This window comes from Cygnus olor, chromosome 3 (genome assembly GCF_009769625.2).
Source record: "Cygnus olor isolate bCygOlo1 chromosome 3, bCygOlo1.pri.v2, whole genome shotgun sequence".
In the NCBI taxonomy this organism is placed as follows: Eukaryota; Metazoa; Chordata; class Aves; order Anseriformes; family Anatidae; genus Cygnus; species Cygnus olor.
The window spans coordinates 97381858-97407133 of record NC_049171.1 but is presented as its reverse complement, the minus strand read 5'-3'; the positions used below and the strand labels follow the sequence as shown (position 1 = coordinate 97407133).

Sequence of the window (25276 nt, the reverse complement as noted above, 5' to 3'; positions counted from 1 at the left end):
TCAGAAAGAAAAATCAAGTTTGATCTGGAAATATATTTGAGTGAAGAACTAAACTATGAAGGTCAGCACCTTAATTTCAATTCAGGTCATAAATATCAAACTCTAATACAAGATTTAAAAAGGAAACATGATCTGATGCTGTAAGAACTTCCCTTTGCACAAATGAAAAACGTTAGCCAACTGCTGAACTGAACGTTAGACCATTCAATTTATCTGTGAAAAAGCCTAGGGAGAGCACATTCCATTTTCTAATATAGTCTCATCTTAGTCAAGGGCAAATCTAGTTAATAACAGAATGGATTTAAAAGGACTTGCAAACACTACTTCAGTTATAAACAAAAATAATTTTATAGAACAGTATGGCAGTCAACACAAATGTTTCTACACAGTCAAGAATGCAATGTTTTTCAATAGCTTGATTCAGATCACAGTTTCAAACACTGCTACTCAAATTGAAGCCTGATTTCCTTGGAAGGTAGAAGCATCTATTAAAAAAAATACAAAAAAATATCACTGCTGGGTATGGATCAAGGTTTTAAGACAACAAGAAAAACTTAGCAAACGCACAGGAAAATAATAACCTTTTAATCTCCTAAAATTTGGGAGCTGTAATTAAAATCCAAATACAGGTTTTAGGTAGTGAACAAAACAAAAGAAAAAAGCCATGATAGCCTCAACCCAGCTATTCAACTCTGCCGGCAACAGCAGAAATCAGAGATACTCCTTCAACACTCAGACTGGGCCGGCAGCAGAGAGCCCTATTGCCACAGCATGCTACCACCATCAGCCTCTGTACTTTCACAATGAATTTTTAGACAAGAGATCAATGAGCTAATGCATATGAACTGCTAACAGACATTCTCAGAGGAATGAAATTCTACTGTACTTAAGTTAGAAGAATCCATGGAATAACAAATTAAATGAATAGCTCTTGCTAAACAGTTCCTCCCCTGTAATCGTCCTGGGTGATGGATGTTGCTGCCTTTCTCTCTACCCCAGCCTACGAGTGACATTGCAGTAGGACACTGGACTCCTGTTTTCAGATAACTTCTATGATTAGAACACACGTGAGATTTATTATGTTTGGTACAACAGCTCATTGAGTTTTTAGAACACTCTTTTAGAGGACTATTTAATAAGACCGTACCTTTTTTTTTTTTAAACAAGAAAAAAGTGTTCTGGGAAAAACATGGAGAAGAAACACCTACATTTTACAATTGCATGAAATGCTACTACCGTCACCTAAACAGGGCCAAAAATTCTGAACCTAAGGCCATTAGTTTTTTTTTGTCCACTAAAAAGTACAAAAAATAAAAAACAAAAAACACACACACAAAAATAACGCTACATTTAAGTCTCCTACAATATTACTTATTCCTAGGTTTGCCAGACTACTTTTCTGTAATTAGATGTTTGACTACAAAGAACTGTAATAAAATAAATAGAGTAAAAATCAGTTAAACCAAATCTTGGTGTGTTGACCATTTATTCATGTAAGAAGTTAGCTTCCTTCAACAGTTATTCACACAGAGGAGGGCTGTATTGTAGGCATTATTCTGCTGTACAAGTCTTCTACAAAAAATATTTTTATACAGGTGGTCGTTCACGTGGTTCCATTTCTGGTTATTATCTCGCTCCTCTGTAAAACTGGTCTGATACCTGTGAAGGCTTGCTGTTTTCTCCCCTTCATTATTTGGAAAAAAAAAAAAAGTACATTGATACTGTTTTTCAGCTGTAGGAGTTAGCATAATTCTGCTTTATTTCTTCAGTGCAGGGTGGACTGAGATTCTGTCTGAATTCCAATAAGCGAGGGTGGTTGCTGGCCGCTAACTGTGGTTAACACCGGCCTTGGGTTTAGACGAGGAGGCATGGAATTAGCTGGGCGGATGAGCGGCGGGGGAGGCTGATTTAGAGTTGGCCTTGGCTGAATAAATCGCGCCTGTTGTTGAAGTGGCGGAGGCTGACGATGGAGCGCAGGAGCAGCAGGAAGCGCTGGTCGAAGTAACGGGGGTGGCTGATTTAAAGTTGCCATGGGAGCGGTAGGTGCTGGAGCAGATGCCTGTGCTGGAGGTGAAGGGCCTAAACACTGAGTGGTCGGAGTGCTTTGTGCCTGCACAAAGGACAAAGACAAGATTGCGTGAACAGCCGTCCCAGCCAGAACGCCATGCCGTTGGGTTGCCACTGTCCACTATACAGGAAACAGCATTTATCAAACAAAACCGAAAAACTGAGAAGTTACTGAAAAGAAATCGCCAACCAAAATATTATAGACAGCAGAACTAAAAATATTTATGAAGCAAGAGTCTTCTTTCTAGAACAAGAACTGTATTTTAACAATAAAACAGTAACGTGATCGTCACTATGCAAGGTGCAGTCCTGTTCCCAGTGGGTTAACGACATTGGCTGAAGTTCTATGCAAGCTTATCATCATTCTTTAGAATGTGGTTTGCCACTCCACACCAGTTAACCTTATATTATATCACTAAATAAAATGCTGTTCCTCAACCCATGCTTACTTATATCTGGTACACAAAACACACCTCATCTTCTTCATCAGTGCTCTTTCCTGATGGCACATTAGAAGTATTTTTTGTGTCCTCCCCTAAAGCAGAAGCATCACCATTAGAAGCCAGGGTTCCTTGTTCCGCTTCCCATTCCTGCAATACCTCCTCTAAGTTAAACCGACGCCTGTAGTTTACAAAGAAGTTCTTCACTTGGCCAACAGTCTTGTTGCCAATTACATCTGCAATAGCTTGAAAATCTTTACCATATTTGCGGACACCTGGAAGGCAAAGTAAATAACATAGCTGTGAAGAATCAGTCAGACACAGCTACGTGTGATGTATTTATAGAGAGAACCTACGGGACCTGCAAACCAAGGACTCACTAATTAGGCGGACTTCTCAATTAGGAGAAGGCCTCAATTTCTATTAAAACAAAAAAATTTAATTGCATAGCTATCAACATATAAATGAAGAACTTTATTAAAAGGTCATTACCCACTCTTCTTAAAGATCCTGGCTTACTCACCAAGCCTCCCAACCTAAAACCACAGAAATCTGGCCTCTGACAAATGCAGTAAATCTTTCAGTGTGCTTGGACTGAAGGCAGAAGCCCAAGCTAAGTTCAAGATGGGAGAGGGAGGGTGACTGAACAAGTGTGTACAGCTGTAACAAGACATGGTGTCAGAAATGCCAAGGAACAAACATTGACAGCTTCGATAGGTTCCCTCCGTGCCAGCTGCCCACCACCTGTGCGAGAGCTGGCCAGCAGGAGCACTGAGGGCAGCAGCCACCGGACCACGCACAGGGGCACAGGTCTGGAAGTCACAATACACAGCTCATTCCTCCATTTGTAGAACGCTCTACTGGGGCTACCGAGGGTAACTGGTCAGCATTCACTGGCCAAAGTCTTTTTAAAGCTTTCATTCAGCATTCAAGCTGGGTAAACAAATCTGGAGTTTTGGGACAACCACCTAGGGGAAAGTAAATAAATATAAGCTATTGGTGTCTGTTTCTAAAACAGCCCAGCACAAGCCTCCAGGATCAAATTTTCCGGCAAGAAGCAGCATGACAGAAGATCTTTGCATTGTTCTTTTCATTCATTTTCACACCAATATCAGTAGGTTACAAGCACTCCAAAAGAAAACACTGTTGAACCTTTCAAAAAATACCAACACGGGCTTTTTAAAGTTCTAAAATGGCACTTGCATATAACAACAACAACAAAAGGTCTACAGACTTTTGTAATTTTAAACCTAAAATTGGAATTATAATCTGAACTTTATTGGTTCTCTGTTTTATTTAGGGTACGTCTAATTACTCCTCTCTCTTGCTTAAGAAGAAAATCCCGAAGCTCTCCAGCATCCTTGAACACAGCTGCACAAAGTCTATTTTTAATCATAAGTGGCCAGAGGTCTAGAGCCTAGAGAAATAAAACATTACATGGTTGTACTCTATGGTACTGTAAGGCACACTCCAGGCTCAATAAACAGAAGACTCATTTTTGCTCTCAGCTATGCATGAGTGAATTACAATTTGACTCCTTATGTGAAGCTCCTGATAGCTGAACTCATTCAGAATATATTACAGTGTTTAGAGGACAGGCACCCTGTCTCATGCCTAATTTCATGTCTTGCTTCAGAAAGTGAAATGGAAGATTCAGAAGGTGAGAGTTGTTTCAAATCCGAAAGCTACGCTTCTTTTCAACTTAACTGTTAAGAGTATGATCTTCATCTTGTTCTGCTATTTTCTACTTGCTTCATTAATAGGCCTTTCTGATGTGGCATGTACACTCTGCATGTACATGTATGTACACACTTCTCTTGCATATACACAAGAGAAAATTTCTGCTCTAGGAGAGTAACAATTACTGTAGCTGAAGCTGATGCTACAACTGTCAAGAGCCTGGCTACATTATTTAAGATCTTTTCTTGGGCATACAAAAGAATCCAACCTCTCTGACTGCCAGAACCTTGGAAAGAAAACAAAAGGACCTAGCAGAGCCTTGTGGGAGAGAACATATCTAGGCAAGGCAAATACAGGGATTTGGCTTTTCATTCTCAGGTGTTCAAAGTACTAGCTAAACCCCTTAACAGCTGCACATGCCCACAGAGCACTCCCGCCAATGTTTTAATATTGATTGCCCTGCCATTCTGACCCTTACTAATTTATGATGGCCGTTAAATGTCTACAGCAACATACCTAACATCCTGTAGAATTCCTTAAGGGAACAAAGTGCCCAGCAGAACAAAGCACATTTTTGTTTGAAAACTACTTCAGACTTTTAGTGATTTCAGGATTTTCTGTTATTATGCTCTCTGTATTTCTTCCTTCCCCTTAACCTGCAAAACAGCTGAACCTGTTAGCTAACTTGAACTGAAGCTGGCAGATGCAAGGTCTTAAAGCCTACTTCCAAGCAGACAGTTGGAAAACAGTGCATCGCGCCTTCACTGAGAGCCCAACGACGAGAAACATCTAAAGAAAAATAAGTTTCATCACTTTAGCTACACACAGCACTTATCGTTTTGGACTGTTTACAGAGTGTTATTTAGTACTGCTATAGCATCATCACAATGGCTTATACACAACGATATAGTAAAGCATTTTTAAGCTGCATCAGAAACAGAGGGAGTTCAATCCTTGTTTATGAGAGTTTTACACATGTTGGCACATCTGTAAGAGTTCATGCCAACTCATCATCCCTTTCAAATTGGCGGGCTTTACATACACATCCTTCTACAAATTCTGTGCTAAACATCACCCAAATTATTTCTAAAGTGTTTAATATGTTATTAAATAATTTTATTAGGCTGCTGCAAGTGCAATCCAAAATACAGCTGCACAGCCTCACTTCACAGGCACAAATGCCCTTGCCCTGGCTCAGATGGAAATAGTCCTGTTCTTGGGAACCCTTCAAGCTCCTCAAAACTCTGCCCAGGTAAGAGCTGCACTTAACCTTGCTCAATATTACAGTGTTTCATCTTAGATGTGCAACTCGGGGAAACTCGTAAGCCTGAGTTTTACACTGCCTATTGCTGTCTGATGTCGTGCAGCAGAGCACACACTGACAGGCGCACAAAAACATCGGCCTGAGTCCAAAGCAATATAATACAGCACCACAACGAGGCAGAAACAGTTAACCACAACCTCCAGGTTATGACAGCTGCAGTTCCACTGGGGTGTGATTATAGTGCTCCTGGCAACTAGCTTATGTAGAGTTGTTTTTTCCAACTGTTTTCCACTGCAATGATACGAAAATCATGCCTGCTTTTTGATTCAAATTGTGTTGTTTAGAACATGCCTTAAAACATTTTTGCAAATACAATTTTCAAATGGCTGAAATCTTAGTTTGAAAAGATGACTGTGCTCACAGGTTTCTATACACAAATAAACTTTGTAAGTTAAGAGCACCTCATATGACGAACTGTCAAAGTTGAACAGTAACGTGATTAACTACACTGCACAAGATTGGCTCAGAGATCATAAGTCTGAGTTCACAACCCCACTGCAGGCAGCCATGCTACTTTTAAGATTACACACTCAGCAATATCTTAAGGTCTTTTTTGCATTACCTCTCTTCTTTAGTTACTGCCAATCTCTTGAGATTGGCCCACAGACTACAAGAGTTATTTCACGTTTAGAAAAAACAGTACTAAAACTGTGTTACTGCAGGTTATTCTTCTGATTCCGTGGTAGGATTTAACATCTGAATTACAGTGAAAAAATCCCAGAAATGCCACCTACCTGATTAATGCTTATGATTTCTGTAAAATTATTAAAATCACATGCCAAAATAAATCAGTATTTGATGAACTGTATCTTTTTTAAGCATACAAACTAAATGTCCCCATGCTCAAGTCAACTGGCAAGTTCAAGCCTAACACACACTACGGTGGCTTTTAGTACAGCAGCCATGGCTACTTCTTTTAAAAGCAGAGTCAGAGCAAAAGATAGCATGGCTCTTTCATATATTAGGCTACTAATTCAAATAATTATTTTGAAGCAAGGGATGGGATTTTAATACCTACAACACTCATGTCAGGAGGGAGAGTTTAACACCAGACAAAAGGTAAGGGTGGGATAAGAATATTTTGTCCCTCATGCTAAGGTGTTCTTCCATCCCCATTTTATACAGTGGCCAAGGAAGGGGACTAAAATGGAAACGATATACACAAGAAGCTCATGGAAGTTCAGTGAAAATAGTTTTCTTCCAGCAGGCATGCTTTCTCATCCCACCCATAAGTATTGAGGCTGACTACCTTTATAAGACATGAAACATTCCTTCAGGGAGAGGCCAGAAGGCTAGAACTCCTCTCCAGGCAATCACCAATCCTCTTTCTCTTTTCTCCATGCTCCAGTTTTCTCTTTTCTGTTGTTGATTACATAGTGCCATAGCTTAACAAAAGCTCAGCGCATTCTTATCACTTCCCAAACTGTTCCTTGGTTAGAGCTCTGATAATTAAACTCTGAAAATGCACGATGATTTGAATCCTTTCATCCTAAGGCAGGCACAATGAACCTGGATTATCCCCAATTCTACAGCAAGCATTCTACCTACTAGACAATCATATTAAAGATAAGCACCTCCTTCTGTTGCATTCAGAAAATTAAAAAGTGAGCTAGTTACTAATACTGAGAAAAAGAACTTGGGACAGAAAACGGTTTGGAGATGCAAATCCCAGTCTCAGAGGCATGTAAATTGAAAGGCATGACTTCAGACACACCATTCTCTTCAGTATTTCTATTCACATTTCAAAATAAGCCTAACTTCGGGATCAGTCTTCTTGCAAATGACTACCAGGTATGGCATGCCTGACAACTTTAAACTCCTATCCTGATCTAACTGAAGGTTTGGTACTAAAATTCAGTCTTTCATTTTAAAGCATGTGAAGAATACAGGGATATACTGTAGACACATGTACCTAAGCTGATCTGTACTATCTTAGAAAAGATGATCCACTGAAATCAGTCAACATATGACGACTTCAGAACAGTAACAGGCTCTCCAGAAATTTCCTTTGCATGTTCTTTGATTAGGCAGTGCACATAGAAGCAGGACAAGAGTCCATTTTCTTTCATAGAAATGAAATAACAGCAAATTAGCCCTATTAGTAGCCTGCTAGAAAATAATCTTTTTTTTTCTCCAATAAGACAGTTAGTTCAGTATCCATTCAGACTCTTAAAGGCTGGCTAGACATCTGCTCTTTTATTCCCTCTTGAGCAGAGAAAGAAAAAAAAATGTTATTTCCTGTAAAGCAATTTTATTTCTGCCTTTTTGCTACTTTAAGGATATGGAAAGATGTCTTAACAACTTTTTGCTTCAAATTTTATTACTTCAACCACTACCTCAGTCTTCCACTTTGGAGAAATTCATGTAAGGTTATTTAGAAAACTATTGGAGGGACTTTTCAGTATTAATACAGCTGTTAAACCCATCTTAGCTTTTCTATTTGAGATTTAATATAGGTAACTGAAAGACTAGTGTCATGTTGCTTGAATAAATACGCTAAATATTCTCACTAGTTTTGTTGTTTTCTCAGTGACTTCCTTATAAGACCAGATAAAAGTTCATCTTTCATTAGAAGGAAACATAAACATACGCCTGAAGACCTCTTAAAATTCTTCACATCAGATTTCAAGTTGCTACTACTATTAACATACCTTGTACTGCAAGAAGCTGCTCTTCTGTGGTCCAACGGGCATTGATTTTCTGATTAGACTATTAAAATTAGAAAAATGGCACAAAGATCATTAAAATGTTTCAACAGCTGTAAAATATCTGAGCATTAGAATGTGTTTTAGTCACACGACAGACTGTATTACATAAGTAAAAATCTCTTGGTTGTAAGCCATAAAGTTTTGCTTTCATGAACAGGACATAGCATTTAAGGATTTGAGCTTAGATCTACAGCAACAGTTTTTCCTCTGCTTTATTATAGTTCTTCACCTACAACATAATTTAAGCACAAGCTAATGATCTTTATGCGGGCAGAATTCGAATTTAACTGTAAAATTTATCTAAACTATTAAAACTTGGTGTCGGGAGTGTTTTGCATTCGTGTTACGTTTCATTTGCAAGCCCTTAAAACAAGCAAAAAGAGAACCTCTGTGGTAATATATCACTCACTTCAAATGCCCAAATTTATATATACTGATGTTTTCACAAAGAACATAGAATTTACTGCTAGCAATCCACATAAACTACTTTTAATCAGAAAAACAATATATCAGGACTCAGTTTCAGCTCCGTATTGTCATGAACGGATACAACATTTCAGTTTCTTCTGCTTCTTTATTCAGCCAGTTGCTATAAAAAAGCCTACTACTAATTTCTTGTAAGAAGACCAGACGGACTCACCAAAGCATGTTATTCAATGGATCCTGTTTAAGCTGTTGCTGAAATGCAAACATTATGCTGCAGCAAATCATATTTCTGTAGCTTCCCACTAATGTAAGTGCAAGGCCACAAGTTCTGATATTTATGCTGATTTACCTCAGGAGGTTTGAATTCTTCAATCCCGCCTTCCATTTTCTGTTTAAGTGCACTGTTTACTTGCTTAGCATTTTGAACCTTGGTCAAAAACAACAAAGTTAATCAGCTCCACAAAGAAAGTTGGTCACTTTACACATATATCTTCACTAGGATTGCCACAAGTGTACCTCCTAAGTTAGAAAGAGAAATATTATGGTTTAAGGCTTCACTACTTTTAACCATTAAAGAAAAAAGTAATAAAAGATACAGCACAGTTCACTATGGAGAGAAAAATATTTAAGCCAGTCTTTCAAAAGAACAGTCTGAAGAAGTATTAAAAGAAGGACATAAAATGCAAGTTTTGATAATGATACACGTGTTCTTGAAGAAGAATGCAGAATATATAGTTCTTAGGTTTCTAAGTGAAATGTACTGTATACATAAATTTCTTCCTTCTCCAAAAAGCACTTTGAAAAAAAATGGAAAAGTATGAGATGTTTCCAGTTAGTTGCTTCTGACAGACCGCTTTTTCTTGATCTAAGACCATCATAACGTGGAAATTACTTAAAATATGTAAATAAAATACCTTAGTCTATGAAGAGAACTTCTAAATTGTACATATACATGTCTGTTAACCATTTAAACCTGACAGTGATGCACATAAGGTAACACAGTGAGAACATAGTTTTGCAAACTATGGTGCATAGTTATTGTAAGAGTTCTTTAAGTATGGACACAAAAGCAGGCAACGCAGTGGAGGATTCCAAAGGCTGTGTCCCTGAGATCACTGCAAGAAAAGAAGAGAAAGACAACCTCAAGGGTGTAACTCACCTACACTCAGGCTAAACAGTGAAACCCACCTATGCTATTTAGTCCCAAAGTCCTGCTGTGATAGAAAGAAGCATATTTCTCCTGCAAAAGAATATAAGGGAGCAAGAAGCCCACGAAACCCTTTGTTCACTCCATGACTTTGCAACATGGCAGCTCTTAGCAGTCTATAAGGAGGCAGAAATTCCAGGAGATAAGCCTTCAATTTGTAGCCACATCCCTCCTAGAAAGCAAGCAGGCACATACTGCTGTACCCTTAGAAGTTTGAATAGATTCTGTGTTTCCACTTAAGTGCCACAAGTTAACTTCTTCATGCAAAGGCAGGCAAGCAATAGTCCTCTTAAAAGTGAAGACTATAAAGCAGTTGTTCTAAATTTAGTAAGAAGTAGAAAGCTCACCAATTCAAACAGAGAAATTAACAAGGCCCATGATTTTTCCCCCTTATACTTTCATGTGATGTGGGGTAAGACGTCCAGGAAGACAGCTACAACTTTAAGCATAACAAATACAACTTCCACTGCTTCATTAGTCTTATTCTCACTTGTCACATAAATGCTTTTTAACAAAGTTAGGAAAAAAAATAAATGTGACTTCGGTTTTCTCCTGTCCCCAAATCAATAACACTGTTTTCATGCCATACTCCCCTCCTCCCCTTTTTAAGGGGGTCATCTTGTTTCACGTTATCCACAAAACATGTGAACAAAAAATAAAACCGAAGAACAGCTAGTATCCAGCTTTTCTGGTGATAACTGTGGAACAAATTTGGAAGGCTTGCATTAAAGAAGGTTCACAATCTTCACAAATAATCTTATAATCTACAAAATCATTACAAGAACAATTTGAGATGAAAACAAAACAAGACCAATAACCCATGGTACCTGTCGCTTTAATGAGATTAGTTCCATATCCAGCTGTCTAAGAATTGTGTTGGCTGCATTGGGACTACAGGAAACAGCTATCACATCTTCCTGGGTCAGGTACATGCCTTTTGGTGGACGGCATTTGGAACGCTGAGAATGGTGGCGATGCTGCAAGCTCTGATACTCTCTTCTACCCAGCCCTATTTTGCTGGTCTGAACAGGCTGCTCATTATTGCCCTTTAATTTACAAGAAATAAATCATTAAAGAATAACAGTAACTTACATTCAATTTCTCTAAAGAATAACGTATTGCATAGCATTGTAATGTCATGTTTATGACCCAGAAAACCTAACCTAACATCCTCCTCTGCATGCAGTATCCAAACTAAGTCTCACAGATGCAGTAACATGGCATACTAGCCATTTGCATTTTCAATCTTTTTTTTTCCCCTCTTGAACAGAGATGAAAATACAGTAAACTGTAAAGAAATCACAGTATCAATACTGTAAAAGAGGGCTGGAATCACAAACCTCTTACGTATGCAGAAAGTAAAGAATATATACACTGTATGTTTAAACCAAGTAATCAGGGGATTTATACATTTCATTCTGGTTAGCTACAGAGATATCAGGTGAAAGCTGGGGAGTAGAATCAGAGAAAGTCAACCAGGACTGGCAAGAATGCAGGATGGCATTTTTCCCTGCTGCAAGTACTCCAGCTTGCAAAGCAATAGTGCTGTTTGTTTTGAGAGGCGATTTGAGATTTGGAAGACAAAATAAATTTACCTTTGCAGTCTTTATAAAAATCCATGCAATTTAGCAAAGTTAAACTTTGTTTTTCACTTCTTTTAAGTGGAAAGGGATGGCAAAGAGGAGATAAAGTCATTATAACTGCTCTTTTGATATATTTGGACACCTAGGAGATCTTTGCTAAAAGTTTCAGCTTTGTCTTCAATAGGCATTGTTGCACAACAGCTAGTCTGCACCTGTGTGATTCTTGTAGAGCAACTGGGTAACCTACAGGGCAACCTACAGAGCAGGAACAGAAAAGCAAAACTGACTGTCCCTGTAAGGATTCTTCAGTTCAGACCAACACTGGCTACCAAAACAAAGATGGGATTCAGGCTTTTTTTTCTACCTCGAACAGCTACCCACTGCTCCTTCCTGCTGACATCCATGCAGGATAAGAGCAGGTGGTCAACTGATCACAATGAAAAGAACACAAACTGCAACAACAGCCCTTATCATGTTCTGTAGCATTAGTACAAACTAGCAAACAGTATATTGCTGTCCTAAGCTTGACCTTCTGGCACATCCTCTTCCCAGCTAAAGTAACATCTTAATACAGTCCACAGAGTTACAGAGGCTAACTTAAAAGCACTTAGGATATTTGCTCCACCTTCAAAGTTGATACAAAACCTTACACCTTAGACATCTAAAAATCCCAAGCTTAAGCATAATTCTGGCCCATTTATACCATTTGTTTTCTGGTTCAGCATTGCTCTTTCAGTGTGAAATTGCAGCTCTTGGCTGTTCAGTCTAGACTTAAACAGAAAACATTCCTTCAAGTTTCTGTCCTGCCAGGCTAGAGTGTTTGGCTTGGTTTAGCTTTCTCTGGTAAGAGAAATTACAATTGCCCTGTACATTCAAGTAGCCCATTTAGTTTATGTTTTACTTAGGACGTGAAAGTATGTAAACCTCACCAGAAATATTAGATCACATAATTATCAAGTGTAGATGAAATAGCTGTTCAGAACTGCAAAACTCATTGTCCTGTTCCTAGAAGTCTATGAACATACTACTTTCATTCTGGAACATGTGTCGTGATTCAAACAATAAGTAAATTGAACAAAATAGCCATTATTGACAAGTGGCTTAGGCAGCAACTCAAAGCAACAGATGGTACAAACATCGTTATAACGGCAGAGTAAAAAGGTTCATTATCAGAGCTTGTGCTATTTCAAGTTCTAAAAAACATATACAAGCATGTAAAAAAAAAAAAAAAATCTCAAACTCTTATACAGAAAGGGGTCTTTGTAATTGTCCTTTTTTCCTACCTAAGGCAGTTAGAGAGAAAAAGTGGTACACTGAAGGTCAAGGAAAACAGAATGGAATCTAATACTGACAGTCTCTTACTCAGCATCATTTTTGGTAGAACCACAAAGTTTTATTAATAATCCTAGACACTACTTTATGAAGATACTATTTCAAGATGGGATATTGAAATTCTGCACTGTCCCTTCCTCTCATTCTCAAGGAGCACGAACACTCAAATTTTAGGAAAATCACAAATACATAAAAGTTGAGAAAGAAAACAAATGTTTACATCTGTTACTGAGCTTTTCTAGTCTTGCTCATAAATAACATTTATGAAAATAAAAATAATAACCTGAACATACCCCATACACAGCACTTATTTCTAAAACTAGCAGCAAGTGATCATTTAATGAGACAAAAATATTTTTCTGTACATCTACTGGTAGGAAGCATCTCAATAAAGCCACAGATCAGTTGAAATGCATAACCTCACTGTGGCTTTGAAAGAACAAAAAAAAGTTATTCTTAGAAAAAATGTCATTTACTTTTACAATGAAAACATTTAGTTTCCAATAATTCACAACCAATAAAACCGTAAACACACAGTAACAAGACAGAAGCAGGGGGCATGTTGTTTTGCCAGGTAGCGATAGCATGTCTCTTGTAAAACTAAGATCATTCAGGAGATAGCAAAGGTTTGAGAAATACATTAAGCCCACAGAATAGAAAACAAAAATATAAAGTTTAGTTTCAGTCGGAAGTCATAAAGATCTCAATAAACTAAAAACCCCATGATTTCATCAGGCTGCAAACAGGTAGATGTTAAATTGTTAAATCTCTCTACTGCCAGTTATGCTCTTCACAGTAACACAGTCACAGAAAACAAACAAACTGACATTCACCATTAAGTTATCTGTTACCTCCTTTTTGGCTTCTTTTTTGGGGTCATAATCGCTATCATTTCCATCCATTGGATGAGCTTCTTCTACATCATCATCACTGCGGACAGATAAGAAGCTGGTCACGTTATCAAATTTTTAACCCCAAATATGTACCTTGGTAAGACAGAATTATCTACTCTAAATATCTATTCTAAGTAGTCAAGCTTTATAGTTATACATTATATGACATCTCAGAAGTACTTGTAGTTTTCAAAATAGAGCTTCTACAAGCATGTTTCTTTTACTAAATTCTGATAATTATTGCGATAAACAAGCAACCCCAAACTGTAGTTTCAAAACCACTTGTAAGATAGTTTAACTGGTACCACTGCCAAGAAATTTGGTGTCACCTTTCTTCAATTCAACCACTTGCGCCAGCGTGAACACTTAGATGGTCAACTACATCAAGGCTAGAAATAACCTTTCATTTGTTGGGTTAGTTTTAACAGAGCAGTTTTCCAATCACTGCACCAGATGTATGAATAAACCCTTGTTTAAGTCTGTGGGGAGCAGAAGACGACAATGTAAGATGGAAAAATACAGGGCTATTTTTTCACCAGTTAAAAGTGCTCAAGAACTAAAAGCTTAGGAGGGGAAAGAGAAATGTGCAATCTGCTGAATTTATTCAAAGACAAAAGATTGAAAAGAGAACACATTTTCCTAGTCCATTCCAGTCATTTACACAATACCATTTCTGACTAACCTGAATGTAAAAAAAAAAAAAGTTCTAGTTATCACAAAACCTCAAAATGCTGTATTAGAAGCAAATTGATTGTCTTCCATGATTTTTCAGCTATACGGTCATAAAGTAAGCATATGAATTTTTAAATTTCAGGAGGTTTTTCTTTTCATTAGCATAATTAATTACACTTTTACTCTGGTTTGTCAGTGTTTCATCCATTAAAAGTCATGCCTTCTGATAAACATGATTATGGTACTTACACAATCAAATTATTAAACCACTTTAAAAAAGGTGAAGGATAATACACAAGTATACTTAGCGCAATGTAATTTTAATTTCATAATAACCAGGTAAAATGTCATTCCCCTTTACCCAAGACAACTTAACACTGTTTTGAGCTTTGATTCCCTTTGACTCATAATAGTTCTATGTCTCCTGAAAATAAGATTTATACAAAAATGTTTTAAAGTTTTGCTATAAAACAGTACTTAGGCATTCTGATCGCTACAGATCTTTACAGCAGTTGAGGTTTTAGTTATAGTTCCATCCTAGTTTAAAAAACAAAACCAACCACACACAAAAAAAGCCTTGCACCCACACACACTACTCCCAATAAAAGATAGGGTTACATTTCCCTAATGAAGTGTTATTTCTAAACCACATTCCCAAACTTTGTGTTCCTTAAACCCATTTTTACAGTTATCAATTAAGTATTCAGGTGTGTTATAACAACTGATACTGACCAGAGTAATATAGTTCTTAAAGCACAGGTATCAAACCCCTTGCTGAAAGCAGAGACATCACCACAGATGCTCAAATCTAAAAGTACAGTTCATGCTTAAGCACAATGTCTGGAAATTACTAAAAAATCTTTACACAGAAAGACTTCAAGTCTCTAGTTAGCTACTTAAGAATACAAAACTTACCTGTCACCTTGATTATTTCTATTAGCTAGCTTTCGAGCCTGCCGATCCATCAAACTTGTCCTAGAGCGAGTTTTTTTCCAAGAATAGTAGTATTTTACAAGGCTCGCAATAGTCTTGTCTGGAAGCTAGAAGAATTCAGTAACACATTAATACAATTTTTCATTAACATTCCACTGAAGTTTATAATTCTGTTCTGTTTACAACCACCTTTACCCAAATACCTTAAATGCATGGATGAGATTGAAACGAGGGATTCATTTTGTGTGCATTTTTAAAAAGCTGGGGGCGGGGGGGAACAAGGAGGAACTTTATTATTAGAGAGGAAAAGCTATAGCTCCAGGAGACACGAAGAAATGAACTTAAATCTTACATTCTAAGTTGTGCCTGAAGCTTCTGTGCAGAATTCAAGATGAAATTTTAGCCCAACGGGAGCCCTTGTTCCAAATGCATCTGAACTGTTTAATGCTACTGATCAAAATTTTACTTTACCATTTGCTGGATCCTGTGAAAGCTCTTTCCATGGAAGCTAAATGCTTGTTCAAATAGGACTTTATCTTCAACTGTCCATTCATCAGGGAAAGGAGTGAAGTTAGGGAGATCCGCAAGGGACTTCTCAATATTGTGTTTATGCCAGAACAACATGCCGAGAGCCTTTGAAAAGAAATAGTCCCTTTTTGGATTTAGTCAATTTTCTAAAATGTCAAGACAAGTTACATTAAAGAAGCAAGCATTTATTTTACATAAAATTCACTATCAGAACCCATTCTCAAAATGTATTTACAATTTATTGGCTATGTACTTATAGGTTACAAAATTCTCTTTGGAGATGGTGTGAAGAGTGGGCACATCTGTACTTTATTAAAACTATGACAGCTAGATAATTTAAGGTCAGCATGGCAGCAGTACTTCTGAAATAGCATAAACAAGGTTGACAGGCTCAAATCTGACCTGCTTTCTTCCTTCACAAATATGTATCACCTACATAGTTCCATATAGGCCCTCAGGCCTTTATTACCAGCCCACTCAAAAAAAGAAAATAAAAATACTTTTCAGCAGCCAGAGGATCATCCAAAATGCAAGTCTGAAAGTTCAAAGTGAGAGTGGTCTTTCTACAACTCTCCAATCCACACATAACAGCATGACCGCTCCCATGTCACACGCACCTAATAAGGAATGGAAATTTAAATGTATATTTTTTTACATGCTTCATTTCTTCATATTCTTTAAGAATTTCAGACTAATTAGACTTACTGCCAGAGAATCAATGACTGACTTGGCATCAAGTCTGGCATGGGAACTGAGAAATGCAATCCACTCAGTTTCAACCATACAGTGCAGACATGATCGCCAGTTGCTCATCAGCTCTCCAGACCCCCTGATTACACATCTTCTAATAACCTGGACGTAACAAACCTCTTCTCATGTTAAAATGGCAACCAACAAGCATCTCTTGCAAAGAGAATTTCTATTCCACTGTGAACAGCCTACAAAATACTTTGTACTATAAGTTGCTTTGAAAATTAATCCTTTTGTAGACTTATTCTGAGATCCCTCCATTCTCTCTCTCCTAACAGAAGCCAAGCCATAAATAAACATTGCCAAACTGTACTACTCTAGGCATCATAACACTGGCAGCATCTTCTTCAGCTAGCAATTGACAGACAACTAATAAGTCTTTGCTACCATGAGGTTTCATCTTCCAAAAGTTGATTATACACCATGTTCCTATTTGTATATCAAGTTTTTTTATTTGTTTTTTATAATATGTAGTCTCAGTTTTACATAAGTTAGTTAATGTACAAAGAAAACTGCAACAGAACTATGTGCAGACCAGCAAAGTTTTAACCTATACTTTTTACGGGATGGTGACTAAAAGTTACTAAAAAATATAAAAATAATCTTATTTGTTACTCTCAAACACAGAATTTGATTCTGTTTTCCTGCCTCTAGGAGAAAAAAAACTCTTAAAGTTGTTTTGCTTTTTTAAAAATATGCACGAGACCTTACCACTTCCGTCCCTATCCCAATTAATGGTTTAAAATTGTACCATATTTGCATTCTAATATTAAACACTGATTTTGTAAGCTACTTCCCTAAGAAACTCTTTAGCTAAATATACACACACAATTGCATGACATGCCCAGTGTATCAAGAAACATACCAAACCTTTCAAAAGTGCACATTACAAGCTGAGCATGTCATGAAAACAAAGAGCTCAATCTTTTGCAGAGAATCCAGAGCACAACTGTATGCAGATCCATTTAACTGCAGTGTTTGCTGCCGTGCCTGAAGAGAAACAGCGTTAATTAATGGTAACCAAGGGGAAAAAAAGAGTCGTGTTATACATTTATATTAAAAAATCCTTTAAATTAGCGCTCTCATTTCATGGCACTTACCTGTTCCACATTGTATCCATGTTTTTCCTTTGCTATTGCTATATATTCATCCACTGTAACAAAGCAATGTCAAAGTTATTCTTTAGTACTTAGAGTTCTGCTATAAGGTCACACAGAATTAGCCATCTAAAAAGGGAAGACAGTCTTCCCATGCCTTAATACACTACATAGGCCCTGGACTCCCTAAACAACAAATGTATTTGTAGCTTTATTCAAAGTAAAGAAGCTCGCTGTCTTTAATACATTTAATTTTGTATTAAAGTTTATACACTAGCTAATCAGAGACTAGCTGTTTAGAGAAAGACTGTCTTCTTGGAATCCACTCCTCTCCTAAGAACACAGACACAATGGGGGTGCCCAGACAAACGTTAAAAAATAGTGTAAATAGATACTAGATCAATAACTATGCATATCCTTGATGCTAATATAATTTTCACTGACCAACATTAATTTTAACCACCACATGAAGTCAGTTTTCAATAGAGAACACAAAAATCCAATGAAGTCATTAACTTCACCAATATTTTTTAAAATCATATTTTTGTATATTAGACCCAGCTTTGAGCTGAACATTTTCCATGACTGGGCAATTAAGTCTGATGGAAGTCCTGCTAGTTTTGATCTTCAACAGGTACTCTACTTCTAAAGAAACAAACTCATCCCATTCACCCATTGCAGTTCACAATTAAGTGGCAACTAAATTAAGTTAAAAGGGAGCATAATTGAGAAAAGGAAATAATTATATCCTCATTACTCAAATGAAACAGAGATGTCCTTGCCATAAACTGCTGCAGCAAAGAGTTAATCGCACTTTAAATGAACGAAGAAAATGTTCAGTAATCAGACCTGTATTTTATTTCTAACTGTTCTTCAGTAGAATAAGGTACATTCCCTCAAAGGCGAAGAGGGGCACAAACCTCTAACTACTGGTAATATGTAGAAACTGTCTTGAGGACCAGTTTCTCATGACTGCACCCTCAAAGTTTATTACCCTATTCTACATATGGGGAATCCTATCATAGGAGGCAGGTTTAAACTGGATTAAGCAGATAATTGATTACATTTAGTAAGATGATTCTACTATCTCACGTCACTTTTGCAGGGAGAAAATGCTCAGTTTTTTCCTGATGAGAAAGAAAAAATAATATTCCCTTGAACAGGGCCTTAACACATCTTTCCTGAACATATCCATTGCAATTACTTCTCTAAGAAATTTAGAGTGACAAGTGCCTCATGTTTAGGTGTTTCATTTCTTTATTAATAATCAAAAGGTTTCAGACACTGGTCTGAAACATGTAACACAGGCACCATGATTTGAAACAAAGACTTGACTACAAAGTAAGAGAAGGGGATCTTTCTTTTCCCTATGGTTCTCTAAATAAAAACAACGTTTCTCTTTTATTTTAATTTACTAATTTGAAATTTCACTATGTGTAAAGCAAAGAGCAAACAAGCATACAAGAAACAATTACTTAGTTTAATTTCAACATTCAAATTCCTAAGCAGGGCAGGACTTACACTTGGCATCTGGAATACTATGATATGGAGACCATACGAGCATCCCTCCATTATCTTTATCAGTATATTTTGTGGCACCTGTAAGAAAACAATCAAGTCTTAGCATTTATAAATATGATCCTGAGAACAACTATTCATGGGACACTAAGTAAAAGTCAACCATACTAAGAAGTCCGGCCCAACTAAAGCGAGGGGAAAAAAAAACATTAATTCCACATTAATTCTTTAAGACATTGAATAGCTGACTTTGAACACTGCTCTAAGAAGGTTCAGTCAGGACTGTCTAGATAAGATCCTACTTACCACAATTTGAGCATTAAAGCCTGTTACTAAAGTTGGCACAGATGCCAAGTTTAAAGGTGCTTGTTTTGGAACAGTTCTTAGGGATTCTGATTGTCTACCAGGACCCTAACGTTTATCACTCTCATAGGAGTAATGGAATCTACTATGTTAAGCTAGGCTTTCTTAAAACAATAAAGTTATGAGATAGGGGTAGAACATAGTAACCAATCTCTGATCTTTTCAATAAGGACAAAGCTACGCTAATGATTCCAGAAACAATTCTGTTTATCATTGATCTCTACAGACAGTTTTGATTTCCACGGCTATGCAATTTTGATATTCACAGCCAACCAAATTGCTGTAGAAAGTATTTAGATTGAAGAGCCTTCATTTGTTTGTTTCTGCTTCTCCTCCACCTGAATGCAGCAAGGGAAGCAGCCTAAGCCACCTAACCTATCAGGAGGACAAAGCAAGTTTTGCAATACCAATGCAACTTTGTAAAAAGCACTAAATCACAGTCTCTTTGATTTTAAAAACAGATTTTTAAAGAAATTACCCAATATTGGAAAAGCATCAACTAATAGTTATCTTCCATGAATATTCTACAAATGTATGGCAGTACAGAAAAGCTCTTACAGTCTGTTTGTTTACAACAGTTTCTCTTGCTAAGACACTGCTCAACAACTGGAGCATTTACACTAGTGTCAGTATAAACTCCTTGAGGAAGCACCTCAGAAGAATCTAGCTTGCATCTTTCCTGGAGGTGGACAGATTTATGTCCCCAGTGAAATAATTACTTTTTCACTCCATTTTAAGCTTTCACCCTTTATATTTAGGTTCTACATCTTGTTGAGGGAAATAAAAGAACAACAACAACAAAAAAACAGTGCTTTGGAAAAGATAACTACTTAGTGCTTTCTAATCTTGTACTGTGTTTTGTTGTTCTTCCCTCTTTAGCTTGGCAGCATTTTGTATTTGCTATCTTCTTTGCAGTCTTTAGACCCATTCTGATTGTGAACTTGAAAACGAGTTAATCAGAAATGCTAAAAGAACTCGTGTGTTGCCTAAAATCTGTATGACAAGTAACTGCAGCAAGTTTAAGAATATGCACAGAAGCCATAAAGCAACACTTTCAAAGCGTAAGCTATACACCACAAACAAACAAACAAGCAGCAACCTTTCCAAGTTTAGTATAAGAGCAAATTCCTTAATGTAACACTCTACTTCAGATAAGGAAAGTATGCACTTGTTAATCGTTAGGAAAGCAGTATTTTCATGGAGAGTGATGCAAACCTGTTACAGTCACACCATTTCTCTCATCCAGTCAGTCTTTATCAGAAGGAAATGACAGTTACTCTGTACCCCACTCTTTCAGTAAGAGATGAGTAGAGAACAGGATGACCACAAGAGAAAACACGAGTTTATCAGTTTCCATTTGTGTACATAAAATGACTAATGTAAGCATACCCTCAGTTTTTCCTTGGGAAAAAAAAAATCCAGACAGACACCTGCAGACTAGTTTATATCACAGATATAACCAGCTATTAGGTATTCAAGTACTAAGGTAAAAAACTTAATTTGTCATCTCATTTGCACCCATGGGAGATCACGCGTGCGGTGCCACGCTCAGGGTGCCAGCTGCCAGCAGCGCACCCTTGGGAAGTAGCGCTGTGCTCCGGCAGCAGTCAGACATCTGCACCTCTCAGGTGCCACCTCCACATTGCTGAAAGGAAAGCAAAGTGACACAGGCAGCATGGGATGCACACAGGGAGGTTGGTACTCGTAGGGAGGCATCCTGTCCTCAACCCAGGGTATCCATGACTGCAGCACAGGGATTCCCTGTGCCATAAGCAAGCCCGGGATGTGTCTCATGAGAAATGCTTCTCGTCCTTTGCGCCCCGTGTATTCAAGCGAGCAACACCATCCCACCCCTAAAAAGGCTGCATTGCTTCCCAAAGGTGACGCGATCCTTCTCCGCAAGACTTACTGGGGACAGAGGCTGGAAACACCAGGCAACACAGGAACCCACATAGGTTAGAGGAGCAGAGCTGCATGCCGGTAAGGAAGATAAAAGCCCACGAGCTACACCTCTGACACAGTCTTCCCTCCCCACCCACATCCAAGCCACTTCAGAAAAGGTTTCTGCACGTGGCTACTGCGCCCCTGCCATCACCCCGTTGGGAACGGGGCTAGCTGGAGGTGACCCACGGGCACTCCAGCTGCTTCCACCACTGCAGCAACACCTTGGCACGTGCTCGATCTCAGTTTAGCGTTAGTAGAAGTTACGTATGCTTGGAAAACGCTGTTCTGTATGCGATTACAAGTACTGAGAATAAAGTAAGTACCTAGAAGCATATACAACTTAACAAGGGCATTGGGGGGGCTTGGAAATTTCAAAATATGCTGTTTCCCAGCATATAAAGTCCCATCTTCTTCTTAAGAAAGCTTTTGAGGCTTTTTGAGGAACAAAACCACAGAAACTAGCAGGAGAAAGAACTAAGCTTTGAAATTAAAGGATTGGACATCTTAAAAAAAATAAATCAGGGACAGATGGCAGGGAACAAACAGAAAATTGTATATTCTCCACCACGCCATTTAATAATTTCAATTTAACTAAGTCTGTTTTCATATAGAGGTTAGAAGGAGAAAATTTGTAAGGGTGTACAAAGAAATGGAATCCATAAATGACCTTAAATGCTACAACACGCTCCTCTTAATACCCTCCCTCCCCGCAAGAGCAGGGTAAATGGGAAATAAGTATTTCTGCATTAAGCGAGCAGAACTCATCCTAAAGCCTTTGAGAACTCCTGACCTGGCAGTTAGGACTGCAGCCATTCTTTATTCTGAGTAAAACAAAACTTCTCTAGCAGCATCTCATGCGGATCGCACAAAGCATGGTGCATCCCCAGTGACGGCCTGCAGTATAAGGACACCAGCTCCCTAACATCCTGCTACAGCAGGAGGTGAGGCAGAAAGTAGAGGCAGAAACAATTTCACCTCAAGAATATAAAAAACTATAGCAGGAGGAAACAAAACCTGGAGTGCAGGAGATGGTTTATTAACTCAGTAAATTAGGTATGGAGATCTAGGGGTTTTATTTTATTAAAACCATTTTTCACAGCAAACAAATTTATCTCGGTGTTTTTAATTGTCATTACATCTAATAGCAATTTGTTACAGCTCTGCCTGAAGGCTTGCCTGTAAAATGGGGGTGGTGTGCAGAAAGTGGAAAGAGTGAATATGTTTAAGCTAACTTCTTCTAGTTGCTTCTTTCAATCGCTTGTCCTCCCCAAGAGGCTGACAAACAGTTGATTAACTTTTTCTTAAACCATTTCTTATTTCATACATGAACTCGGGTTAAAACAAATTTACTACTGTCAACCTTAATCATGAATGTCTTGTTCCTCGACATATTGTTGCAAAGCGTTGCTCACAAATATTGATAAATGCTGGCTAAGCGAGGCCAAAGACTTGTTATTTGTTCTACTCAGTATTCTGTACGTGTACCAGAAGCAGGCTTTGTACCTTAGACTGTCTATCTAGTTTCATCTGACACTGACTCCTGCCTTCCACCTATTTGTTTTAAGGGGGCTAAGAAGCATTCAAAATACTGTAAATAAATACATACTCTAACATACCTGGTAAACAGTCAGAAAAAAGGGCCTTAAAACAATTCCAAGAAGAAAAAACATTAGTTAGTAAATTAGAGATAGTGCCTGCATCCATATATGCAAACCTGGAAGCCTGATGGAATGCCCATTCACCATTTGTGCCATGAAAAAATATCTACGTGCCTATGTGAGAAGACAACAAGAGTGCAGCTTTTTGCCCAGTATCTCTCACAGATGCTGCCTCAAGAGTCATCAGAAAGAAAACATGAAAGCATGAGATCTCGCCGAGATCTCCTCAGATAACCAATCTCATAACATGGTACGTATTGTATTTTTACACTCTATGAAGTTTTTTAGTTTGTTATTTTTAATATAAAAGATTTAGCTGTTCCAAGAAAGCTAGTCTTGTCACCCCAATAATCAAAATTTGTGCACTAGGAACAATATTATACATTATATATCTTCTACAAGACTTAAAGAAAAGTTTCCATCATTAAGGAGCTGCTCTGATAAAGAGTATATATTGATCCCAGTTGCTGGGGAAGGGAGCATCAATTGAATGCTAGCCCCCAAACAACATGTTCAAGCCCCAAGATGCCTGGTTATAAAAGAGGATAGAATTAGTCCTGTAGTTACCAGTGCAATGATACTGATGTATATGTAGTTCACAAAATTGAAACTACAGGATCTCAGTTGTCCTACAAGGGGTGAAAAGCTCTTTTAATCAGAGGAAAAACAAACGCTCCGCATTTTTCTAAGTGGCCTGTAGGAAAAACAAGCCCAGGCTGCACATTAGAAATGATCATTTTTATTTATTTTTATTTAGGCAGTGTGAAAAGAGAAGGTGTAAGCGGTTAGTCTCATCAACAAAGAGACCTGGACTACGCTCTCCTTTCCGGGGGGAAAGGCATTCCCTTATGCCAAGAACCCGCATCCATTTAATCCCACCCTCCCCCTTTCTTTCCCCTGGCCTTTCTTTGGCCTGTGGGGACTTGTGCCCATCAACAGGGGCTCCAAGCTTTAGGAGGCACTGTGTGAGCAGCTCTGGCCCAATCCTCTTCCGGTGGGAAATCATCTGACACCAATGGAGCCTGTCTGGAGAACAGGAAAAGTAGATAGGCTTCATCCGACCGCTACAACGAGAACCGATGAACCCCCCTCGAAACCTCACCGCCCGGTGTAGCAACGCCAAGCTGCCGAAAAACCGGGCACCGGGCGGTGCGGGAGCGCCCGGTGCCCCCGGGGGCAGGGGCTGGGGGGCAGAGGAGGATGAGGAGGGCGAGGAAGGAGGGCGAGGAAGGCGGGCGGGGGGGCGGCCGGGGCTGCAGCACCGTGCGGGGCGAGGTGCCGGAGGTGCCGGCCGAGCGCATCCTCGCCGGGCGGCTCTGGGGATCGCCGCCTCCTCGATCCGGGGAGCGGCTGGGGGGAATAATAGCGGTTAATGAAAGAAGATAACCTCGATAAAAGCGCCTAACCTTGCGCTGCCTCGGCGGGGGAGCGCGGCAGGGCTGCTAATGAAGTGTATGTGTGTCCCCCCCCCCAGCACAAAGCCTCGGAGGACCCCCCCCCCCACACACACACACTCTGGTGAAATAAAAATAATAAAGAGGTAAAAATTAAAAATAAAAAAGCCATTTACCGGGCTCGAAGTCGGGGATGCGCGCCTGGTATTCCGCTCCGACCCTCATGCCTACATCTGCAACACGGGGGGGGGGGGGGGGGGGGGGGCGGCGGTTAACGGCCGCGCCGTCCCAGCCCAGCGCCGTGTGGCGGCTGGGGGGGGGGGGAGCCGCCCGGGAGCCCCCCCGCCGCCGCTCAGCGCCGAGCCCCCGCCCCCGGCCCCCCCCCCAGCCCCCCCGAAGCCCCGGCGACCGCCGGGGAAAGGGGCGGGGGGTCGGGGGAGGCGGCTCGGCAGAACAATGGGGCCGGCGGCGGGCGGTCGCGGTGACCCCCCCCACGCTCCCCCCCCCCCACAGGCACACACACACCTCAGGCGCCACACGGGGGCGGGGAGGGGGGGGGAGCGGCACAGGGAAGCCCCGGGCTCGCACCGTGCGCGTCGCCGGCGCTCTCCGGCTCCGAGGGGCGCCCGGCGGAGGAGGGGGCGGCCCGGTTCTTGCCCCACGGGGGCTCCGGGCCCTTCTCCATCGCGACACGGGCCGGGGGGGTGGGGGGGGAAATGTGTGTAGAAAAAAGGGGTGGCAGCACTGTGGGGGAGGATG

At 39.5% G+C, this 25276-nt stretch overlaps 1 protein-coding gene across 9 annotated transcripts; it reads right to left on the bottom strand.

The window, feature by feature from the left end:
- Nucleotides 1-1172: 1172 nt before the first annotated feature.
- On the bottom strand, nucleotides 1173-25276 carry RCOR3 (REST corepressor 3). 9 transcript variants are annotated; one of them, XM_040553874.1, is made up of 12 exons: nucleotides 25106-25274; nucleotides 24694-24750; nucleotides 19162-19239; nucleotides 17644-17696; nucleotides 15737-15898; nucleotides 15248-15372; nucleotides 13601-13697; nucleotides 10680-10898; nucleotides 8995-9072; nucleotides 8163-8220; nucleotides 2541-2782; nucleotides 1173-2110 (listed from the first exon to the last, which is right to left on the bottom strand). In XM_040553874.1, exons 1-12 carry the CDS (start codon nucleotides 25200-25202, stop codon nucleotides 1766-1768), a joined length of 1611 nt encoding a protein of 536 aa, XP_040409808.1. In that variant the 5' UTR covers nucleotides 25203-25274; the 3' UTR covers nucleotides 1173-1765. The 9 variants fall into 9 exon arrangements, with proteins under 9 accessions (XP_040409808.1, XP_040409809.1, XP_040409810.1 ...); XM_040553875.1 differs by having other exon boundaries at nucleotides 13619-13697; nucleotides 25106-25273; XM_040553876.1 differs by having other exon boundaries at nucleotides 25043-25179.